This window comes from Siphateles boraxobius, unplaced genomic scaffold, assembly GCF_051911475.1.
Source record: "Siphateles boraxobius isolate OS27281-9 unplaced genomic scaffold, OSU_SipBor_1 18, whole genome shotgun sequence".
Classification (NCBI taxonomy): domain Eukaryota; kingdom Metazoa; phylum Chordata; class Actinopteri; order Cypriniformes; family Leuciscidae; genus Siphateles; species Siphateles boraxobius.
The window spans coordinates 379,828-405,564 of NW_027508788.1; the positions used below are offsets into that span (position 1 = coordinate 379,828).

At 42.0% G+C, this 25,737-nt stretch overlaps 1 protein-coding gene across 4 annotated transcripts in view; it reads right to left on the bottom strand.

Annotated features, from left to right (window-relative positions):
- Window positions 1-25,737, bottom strand: part of LOC143740740 (uncharacterized) — a 73,383-nt gene that overhangs the window by 7,232 nt on the left and 40,414 nt on the right. For all 4 annotated transcript variants that reach the window (XM_077232738.1, XM_077232739.1, XM_077232737.1 and 1 more), the window contains 46 exons: window positions 25,583-25,702; window positions 22,541-22,579; window positions 22,402-22,455; window positions 22,120-22,173; window positions 13,686-13,793; window positions 13,436-13,489; window positions 13,290-13,343; window positions 13,024-13,068; window positions 12,790-12,843; window positions 12,598-12,642; window positions 12,348-12,401; window positions 12,222-12,266; window positions 12,092-12,145; window positions 11,852-11,896; window positions 11,207-11,260; window positions 10,995-11,039; window positions 10,862-10,915; window positions 10,641-10,748; window positions 10,479-10,532; window positions 10,341-10,394; window positions 9,905-9,949; window positions 9,743-9,796; window positions 8,474-8,518; window positions 7,890-7,943; window positions 5,801-5,854; window positions 5,657-5,710; window positions 5,490-5,543; window positions 4,040-4,093; window positions 3,802-3,846; window positions 3,619-3,663; window positions 3,422-3,529; window positions 3,261-3,314; window positions 3,124-3,177; window positions 2,884-2,937; window positions 2,665-2,772; window positions 2,486-2,539; window positions 2,300-2,407; window positions 1,645-1,698; window positions 1,460-1,513; window positions 1,324-1,377; window positions 1,116-1,169; window positions 883-990; window positions 712-765; window positions 548-601; window positions 359-412; window positions 123-176 (listed from right to left, as the gene is read on the bottom strand). In XM_077232738.1, coding sequence (XP_077088853.1) covers window positions 123-176; window positions 359-412; window positions 548-601; window positions 712-765; window positions 883-990; window positions 1,116-1,169; window positions 1,324-1,377; window positions 1,460-1,513; window positions 1,645-1,698; window positions 2,300-2,407; window positions 2,486-2,539; window positions 2,665-2,772; window positions 2,884-2,937; window positions 3,124-3,177; window positions 3,261-3,314; window positions 3,422-3,529; window positions 3,619-3,663; window positions 3,802-3,846; window positions 4,040-4,093; window positions 5,490-5,543; window positions 5,657-5,710; window positions 5,801-5,854; window positions 7,890-7,943; window positions 8,474-8,518; window positions 9,743-9,796; window positions 9,905-9,949; window positions 10,341-10,394; window positions 10,479-10,532; window positions 10,641-10,748; window positions 10,862-10,915; window positions 10,995-11,039; window positions 11,207-11,260; window positions 11,852-11,896; window positions 12,092-12,145; window positions 12,222-12,266; window positions 12,348-12,401; window positions 12,598-12,642; window positions 12,790-12,843; window positions 13,024-13,068; window positions 13,290-13,343; window positions 13,436-13,489; window positions 13,686-13,793; window positions 22,120-22,173; window positions 22,402-22,455; window positions 22,541-22,579; window positions 25,583-25,702 — 2,778 coding nt within the window. The remainder of the gene's footprint in view (window positions 1-122; window positions 177-358; window positions 413-547; window positions 602-711; window positions 766-882; window positions 991-1,115; window positions 1,170-1,323; window positions 1,378-1,459; window positions 1,514-1,644; window positions 1,699-2,299; window positions 2,408-2,485; window positions 2,540-2,664; window positions 2,773-2,883; window positions 2,938-3,123; window positions 3,178-3,260; window positions 3,315-3,421; window positions 3,530-3,618; window positions 3,664-3,801; window positions 3,847-4,039; window positions 4,094-5,489; window positions 5,544-5,656; window positions 5,711-5,800; window positions 5,855-7,889; window positions 7,944-8,473; window positions 8,519-9,742; window positions 9,797-9,904; window positions 9,950-10,340; window positions 10,395-10,478; window positions 10,533-10,640; window positions 10,749-10,861; window positions 10,916-10,994; window positions 11,040-11,206; window positions 11,261-11,851; window positions 11,897-12,091; window positions 12,146-12,221; window positions 12,267-12,347; window positions 12,402-12,597; window positions 12,643-12,789; window positions 12,844-13,023; window positions 13,069-13,289; window positions 13,344-13,435; window positions 13,490-13,685; window positions 13,794-22,119; window positions 22,174-22,401; window positions 22,456-22,540; window positions 22,580-25,582; window positions 25,703-25,737) is intronic.

Consider the following 25,737-nt stretch of genomic DNA (forward strand, 5'->3'; position numbering starts at 1 on the left):
CTAAAATAACCTAAGTATATTCATGACAATTTAAAGTCACTAAATTTAGTTGTCTTTTACTTAGAGATTAGGAAACATTTAATAGAACACAAAAGGCACTTTTGAGGGCATATCACACCTACCCTCCTTCCGATGTGACCCATTTTTCCAGGTGCTCCATCTTTGCCCTGAGCTCCCTAAAAATGCATCAATCACCAAATTCAAATTTAAAATGAATTTGCAGATAAGAGTCCTGGGAAATATGTATGCTTAAACACAGCTCTCATATCTGACAGCAAGGACAAAGGCATAGAGGAAGAACTTTTATTTTAGATAGCAGACAGGGATTAAGACAGAGAAAAGAACATTGTGACCTTACCTTCTCTCCTTTCATGCCTTCTTTTCCTTCAGGCCCTGGGTTACCCAAACGGCCCTGCAACAACCAAAACTCATTTAAGGCCTGATGATTAAGCAAGCAGAGTTGAAACAAAGGTATAATTAAATTAAGGTGTATCTATTTGTTGTCTCTTTTCTGTAAATGTACACTTTTGTCTCACTGGGCACTGACCTGAGTTCCTGGTAGGCCTGGCGAGCCAATTGCCCCTTCTTCACCTTGTGGACCCTAAGGTAGTAGATTTGAATTTATATAACTGGGTTAATCAAAAACATGTACTGTATTTCTCTATACAGCCAAGCACAAAATGCCACACCAACTGATTTTAATGCCTGTACCTCCAAACCAAGCAGTCCTGGTGGCCCTTGTATGCCTTGAAGGCCGTCTGGCCCCTAAAGGGAAGAGATGGGTTCATTTTGAACATGTCAATTTGAACATGTCAATCTAACCCATCAATTTAAAGAAGCAATCACGAGTTTCCATCTCAGTGGAGTTCATCACAAGCTCACCTCCACCCCTGGTTCTCCTTTATCTCCTGGGTCTCCTTTCTCCGCTTCAGGCCCAGGGAGACCTTTAGGGCCCAAATGACCTTGGGGGCCAACTGATCCAACACCACCCTGTAGGTCAAGGTATGATCATGAATCAGTTACTCTGAGGTAAAACACATTGATTGTCCCCTGTTGTTCCTAAGAATAGGCTATCATCTAGGAGATGAATACAAACATGAACAAATTATCTTTACATGTGTGCCGGCTTTTCCTGAGTCACCTCGCACGCCTTTGCGACCTGCAATTCCCTGAGGCACAAAGCAAAGATATGAATAACGAGAACATAAATAAAACAGCTATTTTTTTCAAAATTCAAAGAAATGCAGATAAGATGTTCCATGTTATGAGCTTTGCAGAATATATAAATATAGTAATGTATTTTCATTTCAAGTGGATCAGAACCTCAAGTCCAGCATCTCCTGGCTCACCAAGTAAACCATTCAGCCCAAATTCTCCCTAAAAGAGACATTTAGATTTAGACCATAAAAAGAAATTAAATAATCCAAAGATGCTCTAAGTGAACAATCAAATGTGGTACCTTGATTCCTGGAGGTCCATCTGGCCCCACCAGCCCTGGATGGCCTGGTCCACCCTGAAACACAAGAAAACAGGAACTGTTTATCAATAACAACCATATCAAACAGGAATATAGGAGTCAATAATTCTCAGGTGAAACAGATCATAGAGTATGATTAACTTAGTAAAAAAAAGGATACTACACACCTCTACACCTTTCAGGCCAGCAGGTCCATTCCCGCCCATGAGGCCTGACTCACCCTGACATAAAAACAGCAAACGATCAACAAAAATGCAATAAAATTTGACAACAAAAAGTCAAGATACCATGCATTTTACATGGTAAAAGAACATGACATATATTTAAGTGTTTTCCATTTAAGAAAAATACCTTTTAAAGCTTCTGAAAGATGTCTCTTGCTTACCAAGACATTTATTTGATAAAATGTACAGTAAATTACAACACTAATATTGTGAAATATTATTTCATCTACTTTAATATATTTTAAAATGTAATTTCTTTCTGTGATGGTCAGGCTGAATTTTGAGCAGCCATTACTCCAGTTTCACATGATCCTTAAAAAAGTATTAAAATATACAGATTTGGTGCTCAAGAAACACTTATTATTAAATGTTGAAAACAGTTTGTGCCGATTAATATTTTTGCATTTACTTATAAATTATAAATGTCTTAATTAATGAATCTTTGCTGAAAAAAAAATACTGATTTCTTTCCAACAGTAGTGTACATCAAATTATACGATAAACAGATACGATAAAAAGATACTTAATAAAAACATGTCAGGGTAAATACAATGTTATGCAAACAAGTGCATAATATGAAATGCTAATTTTCACTCACCAGCAGTCCAATTTGGCCCTTGGCTCCCTTGAGTCCCTTCTCTCCCTGCTCCCCCACGTCTCCCCACGGCCCATCTAAACCAGTAAATCCTCGCGGCCCAATATTACCCTGAGGGGAAAAAAAGAAATATAGTACAACAGCATTTTCCCTTGTGAAATGACACTATAGCTGTAAAAGATGAATGACCTTTTCTCCTTTAGGGCCGGGGTCTCCAGCAACGCCAACTGGACCAGCATCACCCTTCATCAGGAGAAAAACACCAATATTACTCTTTTAAAAGACAGTGAGACTGATCGTATTTGAGACAGATGACTTTAGGGGTAAATTGCACAGTTGTGCCGACACTAAGAAATTAATCTCCACACCTCATTGCCTGCTGGGCCTGGTGAACCCATTGGACCTTTAGCACCTGGAGGGCCAATGTTTCCTTTAGGTCCTTCAAGACCAAGCTTTCCAAAGGGACCTCTGTCCCCCTGCCAGTAGAAAATAAATGTTAAAAGATACAAGAAAAAAAAAAAACTACATTAATGTTATTTTTGACTATAATTTTATGATAGTGCATATCATTTCTATTGTCACCTGACCTTATCACCTTTGCTCCCAGGAGGCCCCTCTAAACCTGTCGGACCAGTTGGACCCTACAGAGGTCAGAAAGCTTTCATCATATCTCAATTGCCACCAATTTATTAAAGCTATAACCATTTGAGTCCGTGTCACCGTGATTTTACTTTGGTTCATTAAAACAACGCATGGCATAATGTTTTTAGTTTTAGCTATTCTGTACTGAACATAAAGATCAAATAATTTTGCAGTGCCAATCCAACCTGTGGCCCTTCCAGTCCGAGAGGCCCGTTGTCACCAGGAGGGCCCATCATTCCCTGTGCATTTATAGCAACTTTTAGTGATTTCATAAGGAAACATAATTTGAGATACTGTAAATCTCTTAAATCCCTTAAATCACCTTTTCTCCTTTCATCCCGTCTACACCTGGCACTCCATTTTCCCCCTGTAAACCCTGAAGAAAGATTTGCAACAATTTTAACTTGATGTCCATCAACGTCTTTCATATAGCAAAGCTTTTAAAATCCATAGTCATGTATGGTAGGGAGAATTTTCACTTACTGGAATACCTGGGGGCCCATTTTGCCCAGGTTCCCCTGAGAGCCCTTTACTTCCACTGGGTCCTGGTTTTCCAATGACCCCACTGACTCCCTGAAGTCCTGGAGGACCCTATATAGACAATCCATCATAATCAGCGTTCGAAAATTAACAGCCAAACTGAGATATAATGTAAATGAAAGAGCTGATTGTGTGCTCACACATGGCCCATCTGTTCCCTGATGCCCGGGATCTCCCTGACGGCCCTGCAGAGAGGTAACCCATTTATTTTACAAAGGAAGTAAATGAAACCTTTTATATTTCAGCACTGCTTTATAAGAAATCAAACTTCACTGAATGAGTTAGGTCAGGATCTTTTATTTTCTTCGAGAAGTGGTATATACCTGGGGTCCTGGCAGGCCTTTTTCTCCTACTGGACCAGGGGGACCCTAAAAAAAAACACATAAAGGTTAACAGTATTAGCCACCACAACATGCAAATGGCAGTGTTACAGCAGTGGAAACTGATACACATTTGTCCATAGAATGAAAGAAATGAAGGTACAGCAACTGAAGTATAAAATAAAAATGATCTGCTCGATTTAGGATCTCAGTGTTTGTACTAGATCCATCACACACTTACTGGTGGTCCAGGCTTTCCAAGTGGTCCAGGTGGCCCTCTTAGACCTGGCTCTCCCTATGACAAAACAAATGTCTTTTTTTTTTTTAGATAAAGTTACTATTAAGAAGACTAAAAACAGTGCGGCTTTGCTCTAAACCCAAGTTTAGCAGTCAACATTTTTAGTCATCATCATAATAGGAAGGTTGTTCCAAGCTTATAATGGATAGGAAAATCCCAGAATGCATAGTGACAAACTCAGAAAGTGATATGTTGATCAATGAAATACTTTATATAACAATTTAGGGTATTTTGAAACATTATTTAACAAAATATTACAAAAATTATATTCAGTTACAGGACTGAGAAATATTGACTTTAAATACACAGCTGTTCAAATTGTGGACAGTAAGATTTTTTTTACGTTTTGGAAAGAAGTCTCTTATGCTCACCAAGGCCGCAATTATTTTATTAAAAAATACAGTAAAAACTGTAACATTGTGAAATATTACAATTTAGGTTGAATTTCAGCAGCCTCTACTCCAGTCTTTAGGGTCACATGATCATTCATAAATCATTCCATTCTAATATGCTTATGTAGTGTTTAAGAAACATTTCTTACTAATAATGTTGAAAACGGCTGTGCAGCATATTATTGTGGAAAACCTTTTTTCAGCATTATTTGATGAACAGAAAGATTAGAACAGCAATTATTTCAAATAAAAATCTTATTTAAACTTTCGATCAATTTAAAGTGATAAAAAAGAAAATTGTGTCATCACTAACCCGTATGTTGTTCTAAACATGTATAACACAAAAGAAGATATTTTAAAGAATGTTGGTAATTAAACAGCTGATGGTAGCCTTTAACTTCCATAGCAGGGAAAAAAATACTAAAAGTCAAAGGCTACAATCAACTGTCTGGTTACCAACATTCTTTAAAATATATTCTTTTGAGTTTAACAGAAGAAAGAAACTCATGCATGTTTGGAACAACATGAGTGAGTAAATGATGACAACATTTATATTTTTGGGTGAATCCCTTTAATGTGTCCACGCTGAATAGAAGTATTAATTAAAAAAAAAAAATAATTTAAAAAAAATTACTGACCTACCTAAATAAATATTCGCCCAATATATGTGTGTACTGTCCTTTTCTTTTATATGTTTATCATGTTAGCTTAGCAACATGCAAACTTTGTTCAAAGTCAACTTTGAGGTTAGTCAAATCTCTTCTCTTCAAAACTGATAATTGAACAGCTGAGTGTTTCCAGTCATTTATAGGTTCCATTTAGGTTAGGATGTTGCCTTATAGGTCAGCTTATTATGCAGACTTCGAGGCAGGTTCACTAAGATAAGAACAGAGCCTTTATCTGTAGGTAATATGCTTTGACATTATAACTGTAATGTACAATAGCATAATATAATGACATTGTGGTTAATGCAGGATGGTTAAAGTGCAATTTGTCTTTACTCTGTCTCCAGCGTGGCCTGCTCTTCCTCTCATACCCACGTTTCCTGGAAAACCCTTAAAAGAACATGACAGAGTTAGGTGGCTATGTCAAAACATCAACCTCAAATACAATACTCTTCATCCTGATCCCTTTTTCCTCTATAAAGCCCTGTAGAGGGGTCACTTACATACATGCCAACAGGGCCCTGCGGTCCCTCCACTCCTGTCTTTCCAGAGAAACCCTGAGAAAAAATACATATCGAAACATCATGAAGAATCAGCAGCTTGGTTATTTGAGTTATATGAGAGCAAAGAAATAAGTCGTAACATACCCTCTCTCCTGGTGGTCCTGGATTGCCCATGGGTCCCTCTTGTCCATGCAGACCCTGTCATTGAAACACATAATCAGTACAGATTTAACAATCCACAAACAGAATTTTTATTTTTGTATTAAGTTGCTGAAGTGATCTTATAGACCTTACTCAGGGTAGCGCCATATTCGATTTTTGACAGGAATCAAAATGAGGTTGTGAGGAATAGAATACAGTGTGTTCAATGTATCGTACTGTTGTTTAACAACATAAAAATTACATGATGATTAGACCTTTATACAGTGTGTGCCATTGTAAAGACTGTACGTCTATCCCTCACAGTCTCGTTTTCATCTGTTAAATTCAACGTAGCATCTACTGTTACCTGACTAAGGTCAATTAATCTAATTATGTTTCTCAACCTTCTCTCTATTCATAACAAGCATATTGAATAGGCTAAATTAATTACCAGCATGCAACTGAATGATAATACAATGTAAAAGGGTTTGCTATAAAACCATTTTTGCAATAATATCCATTTGTGTTGGAAAGGCAAAACTATATATGTTTGAATGTGGGGAGAAGTGGGTGAAGTGAATTCATAAGTTTACTTATGCTCACCAAGGCTGCATTTATTTAACTAATTCCTGTGAAGACAAAGCTGAATTTTCAGCAGCCATAACTTCAATTTTCAGTGTCACATGATCAATCATTTGTTTGATTCAAAGCAGCTTTACAGTGTTAGCACATGGATTCAAACATTCTGACACGCAAAGTAAAGAATTCATGTCAAAGTGGGGCTTTAATTTTTATTGTGCATAGGCATAATTTATTGGTGGGACAGTGGGCCACCACTTTTTCTCAGGGTCGATATTGTCCTCCACCACTTTGTGAAACATTTCGAGGCACGGACGTACCCAATACAAATAAATAAAACATCTCCAGTTAACTAGCAGAGCATTCATTTAGTTCGTTATTAAATAAGAGACAATCTAGCGCTATAATTTGTTGTGTTTGAAATCAAGCTGAGCGCTCGTTGCCGCGGCTATCAGTTGCATGGATACAGTGTTCTCTTGTGGCTCTTGCAGTCTTCACTCGGACGTGCGCTTCAATCTATTGCTGTTGCAGAGACTCTCTATTCGTTCCGGTGAAATCACAAAACAAAATGCACACAAACGTGTCCCTGCTTGATATATACTGTAACCACTGATGAACATATTCGGTTTTGCTGAGAAAAAAATATATATATACGTGTGCGGATTAGAACCCAGAACCTCTGACACGCATGGCAAAAGTTTTAACCACAAGACCATTAAGGTACACAAGCAAAATCGCTTATCTTTTAGTAGAGATACAGTAAAGATATTAGTAGATCTCATTAAAAGACTAATTAAACCCAATGCAACGTTACTATTGAATTTGATTTCCAGACATCGCCTCACACACACCTGACCCACCCACGCCACTGATCATGTGTTTCTCTTAAAACAGGCACGGAGATTCATGAGAAATTGCACTGCGGATAAATCAGCATGATCAAAAATGCGGTCATATTTTTTTTTGCAATTTGATTACACCATTTCAGATAGCCCATCGGGCAGGCCGGTTATGCATTTTGGTAGCCCGACTGGAAAACACAATAGTCCCGGGGCGTCGGGCTAGCAATTTTGCGAGCCCTGCATTATGTATAGAAATGCAAAGCTAAAAAACAGAACGCATATAACTATAAGACTACCACCTCAACTTTTTTTAGATATTGAAAGGCAGACGTGCCAAAAATTATAGAAAATGTAACAGCACTTCCCCTGATCTGAGTACACGGAGTAAAAAATTCAATATTATGAAAAATAATATGTAATATGGATTCAGTTTATTACGTTTTCTAAACATACTGTAGGCAAGTCATAAAATAAAATTGGCAAGTCAAATAGGGGTCAGGAGGGTGTGTGTCTTGCAAGCAGGGGATTATTTTTTTCTATTAAGCTGACATTTTGTCATCATTCTTGTGCTTACAAATAAGCTATTCAGCTTCAGGCACAGCAGACTAGTAAACTCTGAAGTGATTTAAAGACGTGTGTGGAAATGACAGAGAATAGAGAAGAAAACTCACCATAGATCCTGGGGGTCCATCCTGACCAGGTTCTCCGAGAATACCTTGCAATCCCTAAGGTTTGAGAAACCAACCAAGAACTTAAAAGCCTGTGTGTTCATGTGTGTACCAGTGTTTCTGCTACCACTACTGACCATCACTCTTCTTGCCTACTGCATTTTACTGGAGTCATTTATAGCTGGTAGGGTGCAAATTAAACTTTGACAAGCTGCACATAACACTGGTGCCCACTAAATTCCTGTAAAGGCTGTCTTTGTTTGAATAGCCTCTTTATGATTCATAAAAGGCATAGCCCATCCTCTATAAAATGTGATCATCGCTTTTTTATTTGATCTGAACTGGGAGCTCAGTCTGCTGGATTCATGACAACAATCTGCATTATAGAGCTCCATTCACTGCCAAAAACGGCTCATTAATGGTAAATAAAGTCTGTTAGAGGAGCTCAATATGAACGCTTAGCAATGTTAACTAAATAAACAGTTTCTGTCCAGTAGCTAAAGACTACATTAATGACTTTATAAATGCCAATATAGACTTTAAAACCATTTGTAAGTGGGATATTACATAAAGAGTTCTGAACTCACCGTTGGTCCTTTACTTCCTGCATTAGCAACAAGGCCTTGAAGTCCCTGGAGCACAAGAAAGAACAATGAGAATGAATTTGAATTTTTTTACAATCTCTGTTGAAGTACCTGTTTATTCTTTCTATAACCTTTATTGAGCTATTTATAGTAATTGTAATAATATACAAATGTATCTGTATTTATTATAATACTTATAATACTAAATAATATTATAATACTATTCTACTACTAAATTCTAGTACCCTCCTTCCGAAATAACAAAATGTGCTGTGATTAGTTAGATGGCCCAGTGTGTCGCTTGGCAGAGCTTAGCACATGTTCGGGAAATGTCCTGCCCCTACATAACTGCGAGTTCTTCTGTAGTGTAAATATTAATGATGTTGTGAACTTCAAATCAATCTGAGCCCAATTCAGACCCTGACAATGTTAATGAACAAGAGGATCGTGCAGAACGTATTTCATGCACAGACTTTGCAAGCATAGATTTTATGTTTCAGAGTGGTATGTTTTTGTAATTTTCAAAAATACATTATAGATACGATGTTATCCACCATTTAATCGTGACATTTGTCGGAAAACTAAGATAAATCAAACAGTAATCGATCACTAAACTATGGTTAATTTTTTCTAAGGAGCAGTAAACCGTCTTATAAAAGCTACAGTAAACAAGCTGTTCTCCATAAAATGTGCAGAGCACAGATAAACGTTTGGGTTTTAATGTTCAGGAACAGTGTTAAAAATAAGTTGACCACTCTAAGTTCGTCAGCCTTAGAAAAGTCAAAGCTTTGGAAATGTTGTGGAAAAAAACAGCTTCTCTTTGACGTAGCGACAACACTGTCTTCTCTAATGCAGCTTAACCAGGCCTCATTCCCTGTTTTGCGTATTCCTTGGGCAGAGATTATTTAAATGAGGAACATTATGACTTCATAAGATCCAGAAAAATTGCATTGTAGTACAAACTAGTACAAAAAAGTTTGTTGTGGTTCTTGAAAAGGGGATTCTGTTAAATATCAAAATATCTCCCTTTGGAGTGGACTTTGAGCATTGTAACCTTGCAGATCTTTTTTATGCTCAAACAGCAACATTACACACTATCTAAAGTTGAAAAAGCATAATAGGACCCATTTAAAATCTAAAATTAGAAACCATAATATAATGTTTTCATAATATAATGTAGCCTTCTTGCTTTTAAATATTTTTAATTGAAGTAAAAATGCATCAATGATATTTTTTTACAGTTATCATGGTATTAGAATATAGAATGGGAACCTGTGTACCAGGCTTTCCTTCAGCTCCAAAAGGTCCAGGTGGGCCAGGTAAACCCTGCAATAAACACCACCAACACTGACATCATCAACAGTCTACACAGAAGATTGATAATGGGGAGGTAAGGATTTCCATTACTCTCAGCTTTTGTGTATGGACACTTACAGGAAGTCCAGGCATGCCATTGTGACCCCTCTGCCCTGTTCGTCCCTGAAAATGTTCATTAAAGACTTCATTAAATACAATATCAAACAGCTTTTTTTTCACTATTTGCAATACTTTAAAACTTATGACCATAATACACTACCATTCAAATATTTGGGGTCAGTAGGATTCTTATGCTCACTGCATTTATTTGACAACAAAATACAGTAAAAAATTTAATATTGTGAAATATTATTACAATTTAAAAGAACAGTTTTCTATTTTAATGTATTTTAAAATCTAATTAACTACTATAATACAGCTAAATTTTCAGCGTAATTACTTCAGTCTTCAGAGTCACATGATCCTTAGAAAAATAAATAAATAAATACATTTAAAAAATCTTACTGATCTCAACCTTACATGGCAGTGTGTATGAAAATATAAAGTGTATTACCTTCAGGCCTCTAGGACCAGGCTTTCCAGGGACGCCTTCAGGACCTCTGCTCCCCTTCAATAAAATGAACATTTCACATTAGTAATGAAGAATATTAGACTGTAAATCCTATTGCCTATAGTACAGAGCAACTCTGACCTTTGACCCCTCCTGGCCCACTTTGCCATGCGGACCAGCCTCTCCATCCTCTCCCTATGTGTGAGAGGAAATTGAGTTATGACTCTAAAGACTAACCGTGGACTGGCAAACAAACTAAAAGCAAATGTGATATAAGTGAAGCAATAATATTGTAACTCATACCTGAATACCCAGTGGTCCTGGCAGACCTCTGATGCCTGGGAAACCAGGAAAACCCATTGGTCCCTGCTCACCATGAATGCCTGGAACCCCTGGGGCTCCTCTAGCACCCTGGGAGGAAAATACAATTTTCAACAAGTGACAACTATTATCATGAGGGTAACAACCTAAAACAATGTGCAATGTAGACTGTATATATAATTTAATTCATATTTAAAGTTTACTTTGTTTCCTTTAGGTCCAAAGTCTCCCTGGTCTCCATCAGGTCCTCTGTTACCCTTAAAGACAGTAAAACTATTAGAGCCAATATAAAACTCAGAGTAGAGACAGGTTAAAATAGAGATGGCATGAGCTTACTTTGGTACCAGTAAAGCCTTTTGGTCCTTGTGTTCCTAGTACACCCTTAAATGAAGAAAACACAAGAAAGATTAACCAGTACATGTAAGAAATAGGACATTACCTTGGTTACATTTGAATGACACAATTACAAAAAATACATTGGGATATATTTTATATGCGTATATATGTTTTATATGTGTATTTTTGTATATGGGATGAGTGGGTTTTACCATTATTCCTTCAAACCCTGGCTCCCCTCTGAGGCCCATTGGCCCTGCAGGTCCCTGTAAATGAACAAGGATAAGAAGGTATACTATCATTCAAAAGTTTATTTTTAAAATAAATTAATACTTTTATTTAGCAAGGATGCATTAAATTGAACAAAAGTGACAGTGAATACATTTATAATGTTACGAAATATATATATATTTTAAATAAATGCTGTTCATTTGACTTTCAATTCATCATGGTTCCCTGTTTTCAACGTTGAAAATAATAGGAAATGTTTCTTGAGCAGCAAATCAGCATATTATAATGATTTCTAAAGGATCATGTGACACTGAAAACTGGCGTAATGATGCTGAAAATGCAGCTTTGCCATCACAGGAATAAATTAAATAAATTAAAAGTAATTTTTTAGAGTGAAATAATATTTCACAATATTCAGTTTTTACTGTATTTTTTATCAAATAAATGCAGTTTTGGTGAGCATAAGATAAATCTTATCGACCTCAAATTTTGAACGGTAGTGGATGTGTTCAGATTGAATATCTTGGTAGAACCTTCAACAGCATGAAGGCCTGATCATTATCGAGTTAGGAATATTAAAGAAATTTAAAGAAAGATATTTCACTCTGTGAGAAAAAAGTTCTTACAGGCTCTCCTTTAGGACCAGGAAAACCCTCCCGGCCTGACAGCCCCTGGTGAAGAAACATATGAATGCAAATAATATGGATCACGTTCATGTGAAATAAAGTTTGACAGAGCCTGCCACAGGCTAGTCACTTAGTATTCATATATTAGCATGCAGATACCTAAAATAACCTCCAAGACTACCATCTCTTAATTCAATCAATTAGATTCATTATAGTAGACAATTTATATAAGTCATTCACCTGTGGACCCCTGGGCCCTGGAGGCCCGATCTGTCCCTCTAATCCTTGGGGACCCTAAGAAATGACATATATGTTATGTAGAGGTCATTTATCAGCAACATTACACTGTCCCAAATAATAAATAGAATACCTGTGGCCCCGGAAGACCAACGGCTCCTGGAGGTCCAGGCTCCCCCTAGAAAATATAACAGAAATTGTAAGCATGTCACGGATTGACACAATTGAGTGGAACAGTATAAAACAGCCTAAAACTTACACGCGACCCATTAGGTCCCTGGGCACCAACCACACCTGTCCAACCAGGGGCTCCCTGCAAACATTTAAATAAACTGAGATTGAAAGAAAATAGACAAATAATACATGGAAAGTAAGATAAAATACAGTGTAATGAAAAAGAAACTAATTTATTTTATACAGGAAGCATGTAATGAAATGTTAATGCAATGGTGGTTAAGTCAATACATACTGAGTCACACCATCAGTTTGTGATATTCTGTATTACTCACAGGTGCACCTGGAAGACCTGGTGGTCCACCCATCCCATCATCCCCCTGTAAACGGTAACATTAACAGATAACTATCACTAGATTAAGATTAACTAGACTAAGTCCTCAATCCTCATGTTATATATACACTTGTGCATTTGATAACCAAATGTTGAGTATTTAGCGCATTATTGTCATTTTGTCTTCACTTACATCTGGCCCTGGATGCCCTTCAGGGCCCTCCATCCCTCTCATGCCTTGTAGACCCTAAAGAATAATTAAAATACAATGAGGCAAGATACTAAAAAGGAATACAGGGTTAATATTGTTATTATAACTATGCACATTTAAATGTCAAAGCCAGATGTAATTAAAGAATCAGTCTTGATTATTCTGTTCATTCATAGCTACAGTGAATGATGCTGCAGTCAAAATTAGATGACTTACAGGAGGGCCGACAGGACCAGGAGAGCCAGGTACTCCTTTTGAGCCCTGTAAATGTGAACCACAGGTTAAATATGCTCATAAACACTTAAAATTACCAAGCACTGTTTCCAGAATGATGCAACTGTAGATTATAAAAATACATAATAAATTAAGTTCCAGTTTAATAGTTCTTTGCTTGACCACTAGATGGAGGTATATACAAACAATGCACCGTATAAAATAGGGTGCTTGAATTTATATTGACTATTGGTTTAATGATGGCTTACTTTCTCACCGGCTTTTCCCATATCTCCACATGGACCCTCTGGTCCAATAATGCCCTGCAAAAAAATTAATGGTGCCGTATTAAAGGGTATAAATGATGGGATTTGAACCTACAACATTTTAGTGACCAGCTTCAATTTTGTCTCACCTCCTCTCCTTTTTCTCCAGGTGAGCCTGATTCACCTTTATAGCCTAGAGGACCCTGTGTTTTAGAATTTAAAACTGAATTTTAAAACTGTTGTGTTAACAGGAATCAGGAAACATCACACAAAATCAAACACTTATATGTCAGGATACTAAAATAAATTGCTTATTTCTGCCAAAATGAAGCAGTCTGGATCAGAGTCTGTTACAAAAGTCATTTGTATATGGTGTAAAATGTAAGATGGTTACTTGACCTTTGGTCCTGGAATTCCTGGAGACCCCTGAGGCCCGTCCAGTCCGTTTCCTCCATCCTTTCCATTGACTCCTGCTCTTCCAACCACACCATTAGGTCCACGGTCACCCTTCAGAATAGCACAGATTGAAACATTATAAAAGAAGGAAAAGTATATGTGAATCATTACTGCATTAACTAATACTGTAACTGTAGCTATATTATGTAATGTCTAAAACTTTCAGTGCTGGTTGCTTACAGTAGATCTACAGGTACTAAATTTACTCTTGGAGAATGTGCAGAGGAATGCTATACATGTTGGTTTTCTGACCTACAGTTAAATTTCATCTAAATATATAAAAATGCTGAAGTGATTAAAAAGTAATTTAAAGTGATTTTCTTGTTAATGTGAACATAGTTGCTAGTGTCTTGTAAATACAAATAGACAGGACTTAAATCAGGCAGAAGTCAAAATATCTAGTCTGTGCATTAGGTCTTGCAATGTAAAAGCATCCAAAGAAACCTGGGATTGATTTCCTGACCTTAGCTGATGGATTTTATTAATATGATATTTTATTCAGCTAGCCCTTAAGAAGCAGGAACACCACCTGGAGGCATTCATCAGATCCTCTGTGGTGAGAAGCGGTTGTGCAAGCTTGTCCGTCTGTTCCTTCTGTCTGTTCCTTCTGTCTGTCTGTCTGTCTGTCTGTCTATTACCCCTTTTCCACCAAAGCATTTTGAGAGCCGGTTCGGAGCCGGTGCCTACTCGCGAACCGGTTCTTTGTGTTTCGACAGGCAAATAACCGGTTCTCGGCCAGGAAAACTGGTTCCAAAGCGGCACCAACCCTTTGCTGGACTAGAACCAGAGAACCGTTCTTTTACCACCGTGTCATGCTTACGGCGGGACTGGAGGCGGGTTTAGATGTGTCCTAAACATATTTTATGACCGCAAAGCCAGGAGAAACATTTGCAGAAACACGATGTAGTCCACCATTGTAATTATTATGCTTGAAGTTGGCGCAAGCGTTTCTAGCTTTTTTTAAATTTTATTTTTTTATTGAAAACATTATGTAAGCAAAGAAGAAAACAGTCAAAATATAGAACAAATAAACGGAAAGAAAAAAAGACACAAGACAGAGGTACATAACTAATCAGAAATGATTACATATCAAAGGAAAAGATTAAAAGACTTACTTATTTCAATTGTTTTTAAAGCCTTCATGGTACACAAGTTATAGATAATCCCAAAATAATGTACTTGCTAGCGTTTCTGTATGGCGACGTACACAGTGACGTAACGACGTCGTTCGCTGGGCGCTCTAGTCAGTGGGAAAACAAACCGGTTCTGAGAAGGTTCGCAAGTTGAACCAACTCCGAACTAACTTTGGACCAGCACCAGTTCGGAACCAGTTCTTTTTTGGTGGAAAAGGGGTATATCTATCTATCCATCAACTCCATCCATAGCAGTGCACTCTACATCATTAAATGCTACCAGAAGCTCAGTTTAGCAGTGATTCATGCATGGGCTTTGGGAAGTGACATGTCAGTCACAAACCGCAATGGGGAATGCAGATACAAGGTCCTATGTTTACATCTCTGGTTAAATCCTAGCAATGATTGGGTGGGGTAGTGTGTGTAATAACTCCCACACAGTTCAATAAAAAGGCAGCTAATTAATTGCCACTAATTTGAGATGACATGATGTCTTGCTCTGACAAAAAAAGCAAATATTAGTCTATTTACAAATTCAGCACTCTTGACAGACTGTCGTATTTTCTTATCGCGAATACGATAAGATCATGTGATGGATTTTATAATAATTCATTACTAACATTGACTTTTCTTGCAGGATTAACAATTTTATGCCTTAATGTTTCCAAACACTTCGGTCAAAGTCACTCAGTCAGTGTGTGTTAGTGAATCATCTCCGAATATAACAAAAGAGGAAATGAAACTAGACTTAAATATATAAACTCACGACTTTGAGTAACAAAGTGAAGTAAATCAAGAAAACGATACTCGGTTACTAACGTAACCTCGGTTCTCTCTAGATCTCTCATCTTCTCGAGATACTGAAGCCAAAAATTATCCTTAATTTTGTATAACTTGTCAACGCAGTGCAGCAGCTAGCAGACCTAGAGCAGGCCATCTCGCGTGCTCATTGGCTGCCCTGCGGGCAACTGCTGCAGCCTACCAGTGCGCCCGGCGTGACGTCACGCCCAATGAGGGGCGCCCGCGCCTTTATAGCGTCACAGCCCGCCAGATAGGCGTGGCTTAGCATATAAAATAGGGGCTGTAGGCTGAATTCTCTGGTTTTTCGACGACTGAAGCGAAGTCGCTCGTGGCGCGAGCACGGCCGGTTACGCAATACTCGTTCCCTCTCTAGAGAGAACCGAGGTTACGTTAGTAACCGAGTATCGTTCTCTTACGAGAGGTTCTCTCGTATTGCGTAAGTTTAGCTTACGCTACGGGAACACTTTGTCAACGCCGTGCGCGCCAAGCATCCACATGAGAACCCCGAGCTTGAGGGGAACCCCATAAGTGGAAAAAATAAGGTGGCCAGCCACGCGGGCCATCACTTGTACATAAGCACACATAGGGAATACAGAGCAGCGCGCCGGTCTGTATAGTCATATGGCACATACCCTACTAGTGCAGCTCAACCAGGAGAGCTGAGTCATGAACGTGATCTGAGCAGGAGATCTGGGCAGAATACACCTCTTTTTCAAACTGACAATAGTTTAGCCTGCAAGGCAGGAACTTCTAGGTTATAAAACCTGACAAAGGTAGACGGGGAGCCCCAGCCCGCCGCTACACATATGTCATGGATAGAAATTCCACTGGACCATGCCCACGACGAGGCCACACCTCTCGTGGAATGAGCCCTGATGCCCAGAGGGCATTGCAGACCTTTCGACGCGTAAGCTGCCGCTATAGCGTCGACTATCCATCTGGACAGGCTCTGTTTCGAGGAGGCAAGCCCCTTGGCGCGCCCACCAAACGAAACGAAAAGCTGTTCCGAACGCCTGAAGGAGGCGGAGCGCGTAATGTAAAACCTCAGCGCTCTGACAGGGCAGAGGAGATTCACATCACTTCCGCTGTCAGATGCTGGGAGAGCTGACAGCGAAATAACTTGCGCTCTGAATGGAGTGCCCATCACTTTAGGGACATAACCATGTCTAGGTCTGAGGATGACTTTAGAGTCATTTGGTCAGAACTCAAGACACAACGCGCTGTCCCCTACACGTTTTACTGACGACAGTGCAGTCAGAAAAACGGTCTTTAGTGATAGATATTTCAACTCCACGGAGTCTAGTGGTTCAAATGGAAAAGCTTTCAGGGCCTCGAGGACCAGTGAAAGATCCCACATGGGAACCGACGGGGGGCGCGGCGGATTCATCCTTCTAGCTCCTCTAAGGAAGCGGATGACGAACTCATGTCTTCCCAGTGACTGGCCGTGCGTCGATTCCGCGAATGCTGCTACGGCCGCCACGTATACTTTGAGCGTGGATGAGGATCTTCCCTTATCCAACAGCTCTTGTAGGAAGGTGAGCAGATGCGCCACCCCGCATGTCCGCGGGTCCAGACCTCTGTCGGTGCACCATCCAGAGAACACCGACCATTTAGACGCGTAGAGCCTTCTCGTGGAAGGGGCTCTAGACTGCGTGATCGTGTTCATCACTCCTTCTGGCAGTGCAACGAGTACCCGTTGATCAACCATGCATGCAGAGACCAGCGCTCTGGATGGGGATGCCAGATCGTGCCGCGAGCTTGAGAGAGGAGATCTGCCCTCACCGGAATCGGCCACGGAGCTGTATGTGACAGCCGTGCCAGTTCCGGGAACCAAGTCTGATTCTCCCAACGCGGGGCTATGAGGAGCACCGAGTGGAGCGTTTCCCTGATCCTCTTGATCACCTGTGGCAACAGAGAAACCGGAGGGAAAGCATATAGCGGGAGGCTGGGCCAAACCTGGGCCAGCGCGTCCTCGTCCTTCGAGAAGAACGTCGGGCACTGAGCGTTGTCTTTTGACGCAAACAGGTCGACTTCCGCTCTGCCGAATAGGCGCCACAGTTTCTGGACCGTTTGGGGGTGCAGGGACCATTCCCCTGGGGGAACATTGTCCCTGGACAGTCTGTCTGGGCCGTCGTTCAAATGGCCAGGCACATGCGCCGCCCTCAGCGAGCGCAGGTTCGTCTGTGACCAAATAAGGAGGCGTTCCGCCAGATTGCAGAGATTTCTGGATCTGACACCGCCCTGACGGTTTACATAGGATACCACAGATGTGTTGTCCGAGCGGACAAGAACATGCTGGCCCTGTATGAACGGGAGGAAGCACTTCAGCGCGTTCTCGACCGCTATCATTTCCAGACAGTTTATGTGAAAACCCTTCTCCTGGTCTGACCACTGGCCAAAGGCCGGTCTGCCCTCGAACAACGCGCCCCAACCCGAGTTGGACGCGTCTGTCGAGATGACCTTCCGATAAGAGATGGTTCCCATCATTACTCCCTGCTGGTACCAGTCGGCCACTAACCAGGGCTGCAGAGCTGTTATGCAGGTCTGAGTCACTCTGGTTTTCTGGCCGCCAGACACCCAGGCTCGGCGAGGCGCGCGAGCGTTCAACCAGCGTTGGAGCGGGCGCATACGCAGTAGGCCCAGCTGGAGCACCACTGCAGCTGATGCCATACAGCCCAACATCCTTTGAAATGTTTTCAAAGGGAGAAAGCTGCCCTTCTGGAAAGATGCGGCTATGTGGCGAACACGGCGCGCGCGCTGTGTCGATAAACGAGCCGTCATGGTCACAGAGTCCAGTTCTATTCCTAAAAAGGAAATTGACTGGCTGGGCAGTAATGAGCTCTTGGTCCAGTTGACCGTGAGACCCAAGCTTTCCAGATGACTGAGAAGCACTGTTCTGTGAGATAGTAGTTCTGTCTCTGATTGTGCCAATATCAGCCAATCGTCCAGATAGTTCATTACGCGCAGCCCCTGACTTCTCAGGGGGGCGAGCGCCGCGTCCATGCACTTTGTAAATGTACGGGGTGCCAGGGACAGGCCGAACGGCAGGACGGTGTATTGATATGCCTGACCGTCGAAGGCGAATCTCAAAAATTGCCTGTGACGGGGTACTATCTGAATCTGAAAATAGGCATCCTTCAGATCTAGAGAGATAAACCAGTCCCTCGGGCAAACGTGAACCTCCGGGTTCAGACCGCCGCCATTTGCGCCGCGCTCTCGGTTCTGGGCAATGGGCGCTCGCTGACCGCCGAGACCGGCTGACTTATGTGAGATGTCCCGATCATAAGGGATGGGGAACATACTTTTACCACACTTTGACGCGCGAGCAGCGCTCTGGGCGGGAGAGCTCTCTGTAAGCGTGAGCGCGCGCACGCGGGCACGAGACTTACAACTGTATCTGACGCCCCGATCATAGTAGATGGGGAGCGCTTTATCAACGCCCTGTGTTTTGTGATAACACTTAAACGCACAGGCGGGGCCCGGGGGGAGGTTTGTGTTAGCAAGCGTGAGCGCTCTCTGGCGGGCACGAGACTTACGTTCATAACCTGCTTCTTTGATCGTGTAACAGAGCGGGCAGATAGTGGGCACAGACCTGTGGACACATTTCTTACATTCAACACTCGAGCGGCTTTTCTGCGCTTTATGAGAGTGTGCTCTGTGAGTGACACAGGGTTTGGAGTGCTTATGTGTAGGGGTGAACACTGGGGCGTGGGCACATTCACTACACTTAAAACACTGACGGCGTGAGCCGGACCAGACATTATACTCTTTTTGAGAATTCCCTGGGTCGCCGTGAAAACGGCGTTTGTGTGCAGGCGAGAGGGTGAATAAACCGGCTCGTTGGCTGCTAGTCGAACCACTGCAGTAGCCTGTTCGAAGGGGACTGACAGGGAAATGAACTTTGACGGCGGTCCGGCCGCAGCGGGACACGCGCGTCTTTTCTCTCTCGCTGTTAGGAGGGCTTCGCGTGCTCAGACTTCAGCGTGAGTCTCTGCCGAGGCCCTCTGGGGGGCGGCGGTCTGCGACGGCTGTCTGAGCGCGATCTAGGGCGGCCGCCCTGACGTCGCTGCGAAGGCTGATGCTGAGGCTGTGCTGGACGCTGGGTGCTGGTTCGCAAAGGAGGCTGGCTTTGTCTCTCACGAGAGCGGCCTGTGGCGGAACTCGAGCGTCGCTGCAGGAAGAGGTTCATGGCCTGCGTGGTCTTTTGCACCATAGAGAAGCAGTCAACGATCCCGTTCACCGCTGGGCCGAAGAGACCAGTGGGGGAAAGCGGCGCGTTTAGAAAGGTGGCTCGCTCAGTTTCCCTCATATCCGCGAGCGTTAACCAGAGGTGCCTCTCCGTCACGGTCAACGCGGTCATGGCTCGTCCGATGGCTTGGGCTGCGGCTTTGGTGGCGCGGAGAGAGAGATCCGTAGCGCTTCTCAAATCCGTAACCGCAGCTGGGTCCCGGCCCTTCTCATCCCATTCACGGAGGAGGTCGGCTTGCAGGATCTGAAGCACAGCCATCGAGTGTAGAGCAGACGCGGCCTGGCCGGAGGCGGCATAAGCGGGGCCGACCAAGGCGGAAGTGGCTCTGCAGGCTTTAGACGGGAGGGCTGACCGTGATCGCCATCTCGCGGAGGGCGGGCAAAGGTGCGCTGCGACCGCCTCTTCCACAGGGGGAATCGCTGTGTACCCTTTCTCGGCGGCGCCGTCCACTCGGGAGAGCGACGCGGAGGCCTGTGACTGAAGTCTAGCAGAAAACGGTGAATTCCACGACTTCATCAGCTCCGCATGAAGTTCCGGCAGGAATGGAGCGGGCCTGGTTTCTGAAACTGCGCGGCGGCGACTTTGAAGGAAGCAGCCGTCGAGCCTGTTCGGCGCGGGTTCCTTCGGCAGCGACCACTCGAGCCCGAGACGGTCAACCGCTTGCGTCAGCAGGCGCATAAGTTCCGCGTCAGCTCCAGCGCGGGTACGGGCGGATTCCTGGATTGACGAGGAGGCGGAAAGAAGCGACCATTCCTCGCTGTCTGATGCCAGGATAGAGCAGCAGTCTTTTGTGACATGTCCCACGGACTCATCCTCCGAAGTGACGGCAGTGAGGCTCGTAAGCGGCAGCTGCGCGTCGGTGAGGAGAGGTGGGGAAGGCGAGAGCGAGGCTCGAGGGAGGTTCTTCGGCGAGCGCGTCGCTGTGGCCACAGGTTCCGGCTGTCTCAGGGAACGGCGCTTCTTTCTGCGCGGTCCCACAGGAGGCGGAGTGACCGCTGTGGTGTTGAATGCTTCGAGTCGAGCCCGCAGGGTCGACAGCGGAAGCTCCTCACAGAGCTTGCAGCGCCCGGACGCGAGGGCGAGCTCTGCGTGTTCCAGGCCCAGGCAGAGAGCGCAGATCAGGTGGCGGTCTCCGGCGCTGAGCGGGGCTTTACACGAGCCGCAGGAAGTGCGAGGCATCTTTAAAAAGACGCTCGCTGCTCTTTTAGAATAATAGCAAAAAAGGATACGTCGCCGGATAGCGTAGCTCGCACGGATGGCTGAAGGTGGCGAAGACGGCCGGCTTCCTCAGCGCTGTCCTAGGCTGGCTGTTCGCTGTTCGACGGCGGCGGTGGCTTCTCTCAAATCCAGCGATGCGAAGAGCTCGCTGAAGAGTCGAAAAATCAGAGAATTCAGCCTACAGCCACTATTTTATATGCTAAGCCACGCCTATCTGGCGGGCTGTGACGCTATAAAGGCGCGGGCGCCCCTCATTGGGCGTGACGTCACGCCGGGCGCACTGGTAGGCTGCAGCAGTTGCCCGCAGGGCAGCCAATGAGCACGCGAGATGGCCTGCTCTAGGTCTGCTAGCTGCTGCACTGCGTTGACAAGTTATACAAAATTAAGGATAATTTTTGGCTTCAGTATCTCGAGAAGATGAATCTTTCCCGTAGCGTAAGCTAAACTTACGCAATACGAGAGAACCTCTCGTAAGAGAACAGAACGGTTTGCTGAATTATGAATATGAAGAACCAATCATATTGGAGAAAAATTATGTAATGAATCATGTTACCTTTGCCATGCTCCTATTCTATAAAAACTGTTGTATTATTTTTGCTGGTGGGATTCTCTCTGGAGTCTGTTTAGTTATTGCTGTGCAGCAAGTTAGTGGAGCACTAGAGATCTTATTTCCCAAGTGATAGTGTTCATAGGGGTCAAGACATTGACCGACTCAGCCGACGTCGATTAGGAGACGCGCTAGAGGATAAATATTTTTGAACGTCGATCAGGAGACGTTTAGGGGAGTTGATTAGGAGACGACCCAGGTAAACCCAGGTAAAAAAACATTTTAGTGCACAAATGGTAGACAATTAGTAGGTTAATAGTTTTATTATAGCAGTAGGGATGCTTGCCATGACAAGCACCACTGATAAAAATTATGCTTGCCTTAGTAAGGACCACTAAAAATGAGAATGATTGCACTATAGGATATTACCATGTCTCCCATACGTCCAGGACGGCCTCCTTCACCTGGCTCCCCAGGTGGCCCCTAGTAGAGGAGAGAGAGAGAGAGAGAGAGAGAGAGAGAGAGAGAGAGAGAGAGAGAGAGAGAGAGAGAGAGAGAGAGAGAGAGAGAGAGAGAGAGAGAGAGAGAGAGAGAGAGAGAGAGAGAGAATGATTTAGCAGAGCAGGTGTTGTCATCTGAGATCAGGAAGTACTGAGCTACATAACAAAGGTGTCACTAAGCCTCATCAAAGTAAGACAGGATTTGCCTCACCTGCCGCCCAGGTTTTCCCATCTCTCCTTCTGGACCAGGCAGACCTTGCACTCTCTACAAGCTCACAGGAAACAGAACGGTGTCAGGGATATTCCATGTTCAGAAACATTAATCACACATACATGTGCTGTATACTTACAGGCCAGCCTGCAAGGAGAAGCTGGAAGAACGATGTTTGCTGGAGGAGAGAGTGAGTGAAAAATATTTCATTGATTGAGTCATCACATGACTATCCATGTTAATCACATCTTCAAAATCACTGCTGATATTAAAACATTATCTTATACAGGGTAACCTGCACACTTTTTAAAGTCAAATTGAAGGCTTTTTAAGACCTTTTTAAGACCTGAAGAAATCAAAATTAATACCTTACATTAGGGGTGCGCAATATTGACAAAAATACGTCTTGACAAAAAAAGTTTTGTTGATGATAATAAGATGATATTTTACTGATTGTGTTTGTGTACTGGTACCATGGCTGGTTTAGGCCTGTTGTTGACAGCTGACTCACGAAGATATTCATATTTTTCATATTCTATGCAGTGGTCAGTTCACAGCAGTGAAAGAACTTAACATTTTTTATTAAAGGGGAATATTTGCAACCTTAAATTGAGTTCCAGGCGCATTTTCACCCATATACTGACTTTTTTTTTTTACTTCGGGTTATGCATCACCTTTTATGTCAAATTCTAACATTCAAATTAGATTATATTACAATAATAACACAATACCACTATTACCAGTTAAATTAAATCATTAAATTAAAATCCATCTTTGCAGTGCAGAGGAGACACAGAAGCATCAGAACTGGCATTAATATATTTACACACCATTTATAATTGCATAAATAAAGCTATGAGATATTCAATTCTTTAATTCTTAATTCAATATTTAAATATGAACTGATTTCTAATTGTAACATTTTAATTACAGGGTACTTTAAATATGAAACTAAACCCGCCAGTAGGCGGCGGCAAGTCACTGTCTCAGGGAGTCACTCATTCAACCGATTTGTTCAAACGGCTGATTCATTCAGGAAGTGCACGTGATTGTTTATCGAATCGTTAAAATGATTCGCTCAAAACGCGGATTTCAGTCCAGAAATCATCGCTGTTGTTGCATTGAGACTCTGCAACGGTTTCATTTTAAAATTCTCGTCAGCAAAATAATGGGAAAACAAACAATATTGACAATATTGTTTATAAAAAGTAACTCACAATGTTCATTTAACTGCTAAATAAAATAAATATAATATTTGCTATTGTGCACGGGAAAACAGCCCTCTTGCTGATGTAATATTGTATGATAACAACATATGATATATAAAATACAAAAACTTAGGAATATAACTGCACTGACAAGCATGGGAGACAAATGCATCAGCTCGCAGTGCGCCCTCGTACATAGTTAAAGTGAAACAATGATTACAATACCATAATAGACAATACACATCGCACAACACTACGCACATAAAGAATGAACTTACAAATGAACAAAAATTAACCGGCTTTCTTCTCCTCTCCTGCTGTTTCGCGTGAGGGAGACGGACGTAATGCTGGCGCGAATGTGACCGAAATGTCACGTGAACGAGCAAATCCACAAAGAAAGAATAATAAATAAACAAGGACGCTAATTAGATAGTTTTAATTAGGAAAACATTTAGATATGTCTAAGTCAAATTGCCATCGACAATTTAAGACCTTTCATAAGTAAAAATAAGACTTTAAGACTTTTTATGGCCTTAAATTTTTAAAATCTAATTTAAGACTTAAGACTTTTTAAGGACCGGCGGACACCCTGTTATAATCTGTAAAGCTAAACCTCCTAAGAAATGTGTCTGATTGGTAGGGCTGCACAATATTAGGAAACAATGACATTGGAATATAATTTTTTTCTGCAATGCGGTATAGCCTATATTGCAATATAAAAAAATATATGTAATTCATGAAACTCACCGGATGACTTGAATAGCTATAGTTGGAAATAACTAATTATTATAGAAGGGGAGTGCATCTGCATAGATAAAAAAAACCTTCTTTTAAGCATGAAAAATCCTTTTAGGTTAGAACAATATGGAAAAATGTGAAAACAATGTGTGTTCACACCTGGGTATACTCTTTACATGAACCAACTCAAGCCTCTTTAAGTAAACAGACTTAGGACTTGATTTCCACTTGAGGTTTCCAATATTCCCACTGTTTTTGACAACCTTCACGCATTGACTATTGCAAATCGAAATGCAAATACTATATTGAAAATCAATCAAGATATGACATTAGCATTGATTCTATTTCAATGTTTTGTGCAGCCCTACTAATTGAGGTCACGAGAATTCAAAACCAGCCTAATTATACTGAGCTTCCTTGGGCAGATGAATTGGTTAGTCATTGAGACAACCCACAAATTAGCCAATTTTCAAAATATGATTTTTTCTCATTCCTAGTCTATTCTTGGAGATTTCCTCTTCATTACTCTGAGTCATTTTAATGAAGGCAAAGGCCATAACCATGCTATTCTGGTCTTACGAAAGCTTTAAGGATCCATTCTCATCCAACCAGACTCTAGACTTAAAAGCTGCCCTGTAAACTACAAAGGCGATCACAAAGGCAGCATCTTGCACACAGGACACGGATAGCAAAATAAGCTACAAAGTCACAGGCTGCTTTTAATTAGACCACGCTTGGCAGAGGTTTCGGTTATCACAAAGGAGATGCGTTCGGAGATACCGAGCTGGAAACTGACATAAAGGGTGAGACTGATTGATAGTGTTGAGGTAACCTTGTTCTGGGCTTGAGCAAAGGGGATAACCCTCCTGCTTTTCCCTTCAGTTACAGAAACAACTTATGACCTCATGCGCCAGTAAGAGAAAAAAAAGCCCTTGCCCTCAGCTGGATTGCTGGATGTACAGTGCGGGACAGTTCAAAGGCTGTAGGAAACAAATACCCCATTACAGCAACAAGAGAGAATTCCTTCCTCTTTCTCTCTCTTTCTCTGAGGGCATCTTTATTCAATCACGGCTGTGGTGCTCCTCTGAGCTATTACACAAGATACAGCTGTGCGCTGACAGCCACTTTAAAGGGATGAGGAATGAAGAAAGGGAGACCCAAGAAAGGGACAGAGCGTTCAATCAGGAAAACCTGTAAAAAAAGAAACCGAGAAAAAGAAAGAAGAGAAAACTCACCTGAAATGCAGCCCATTCTTCAGGTGTGTTTCTCCACAGGTAGAATGTGGGCAGCCCAGGTGGCCCAGGAGGTCCTAGGAATCCACGGCGACCTGGACGGCCCCTAAGCCCAATGGCACCCTAGAAAACATCACAAGAATAAGGAAGACTGAATA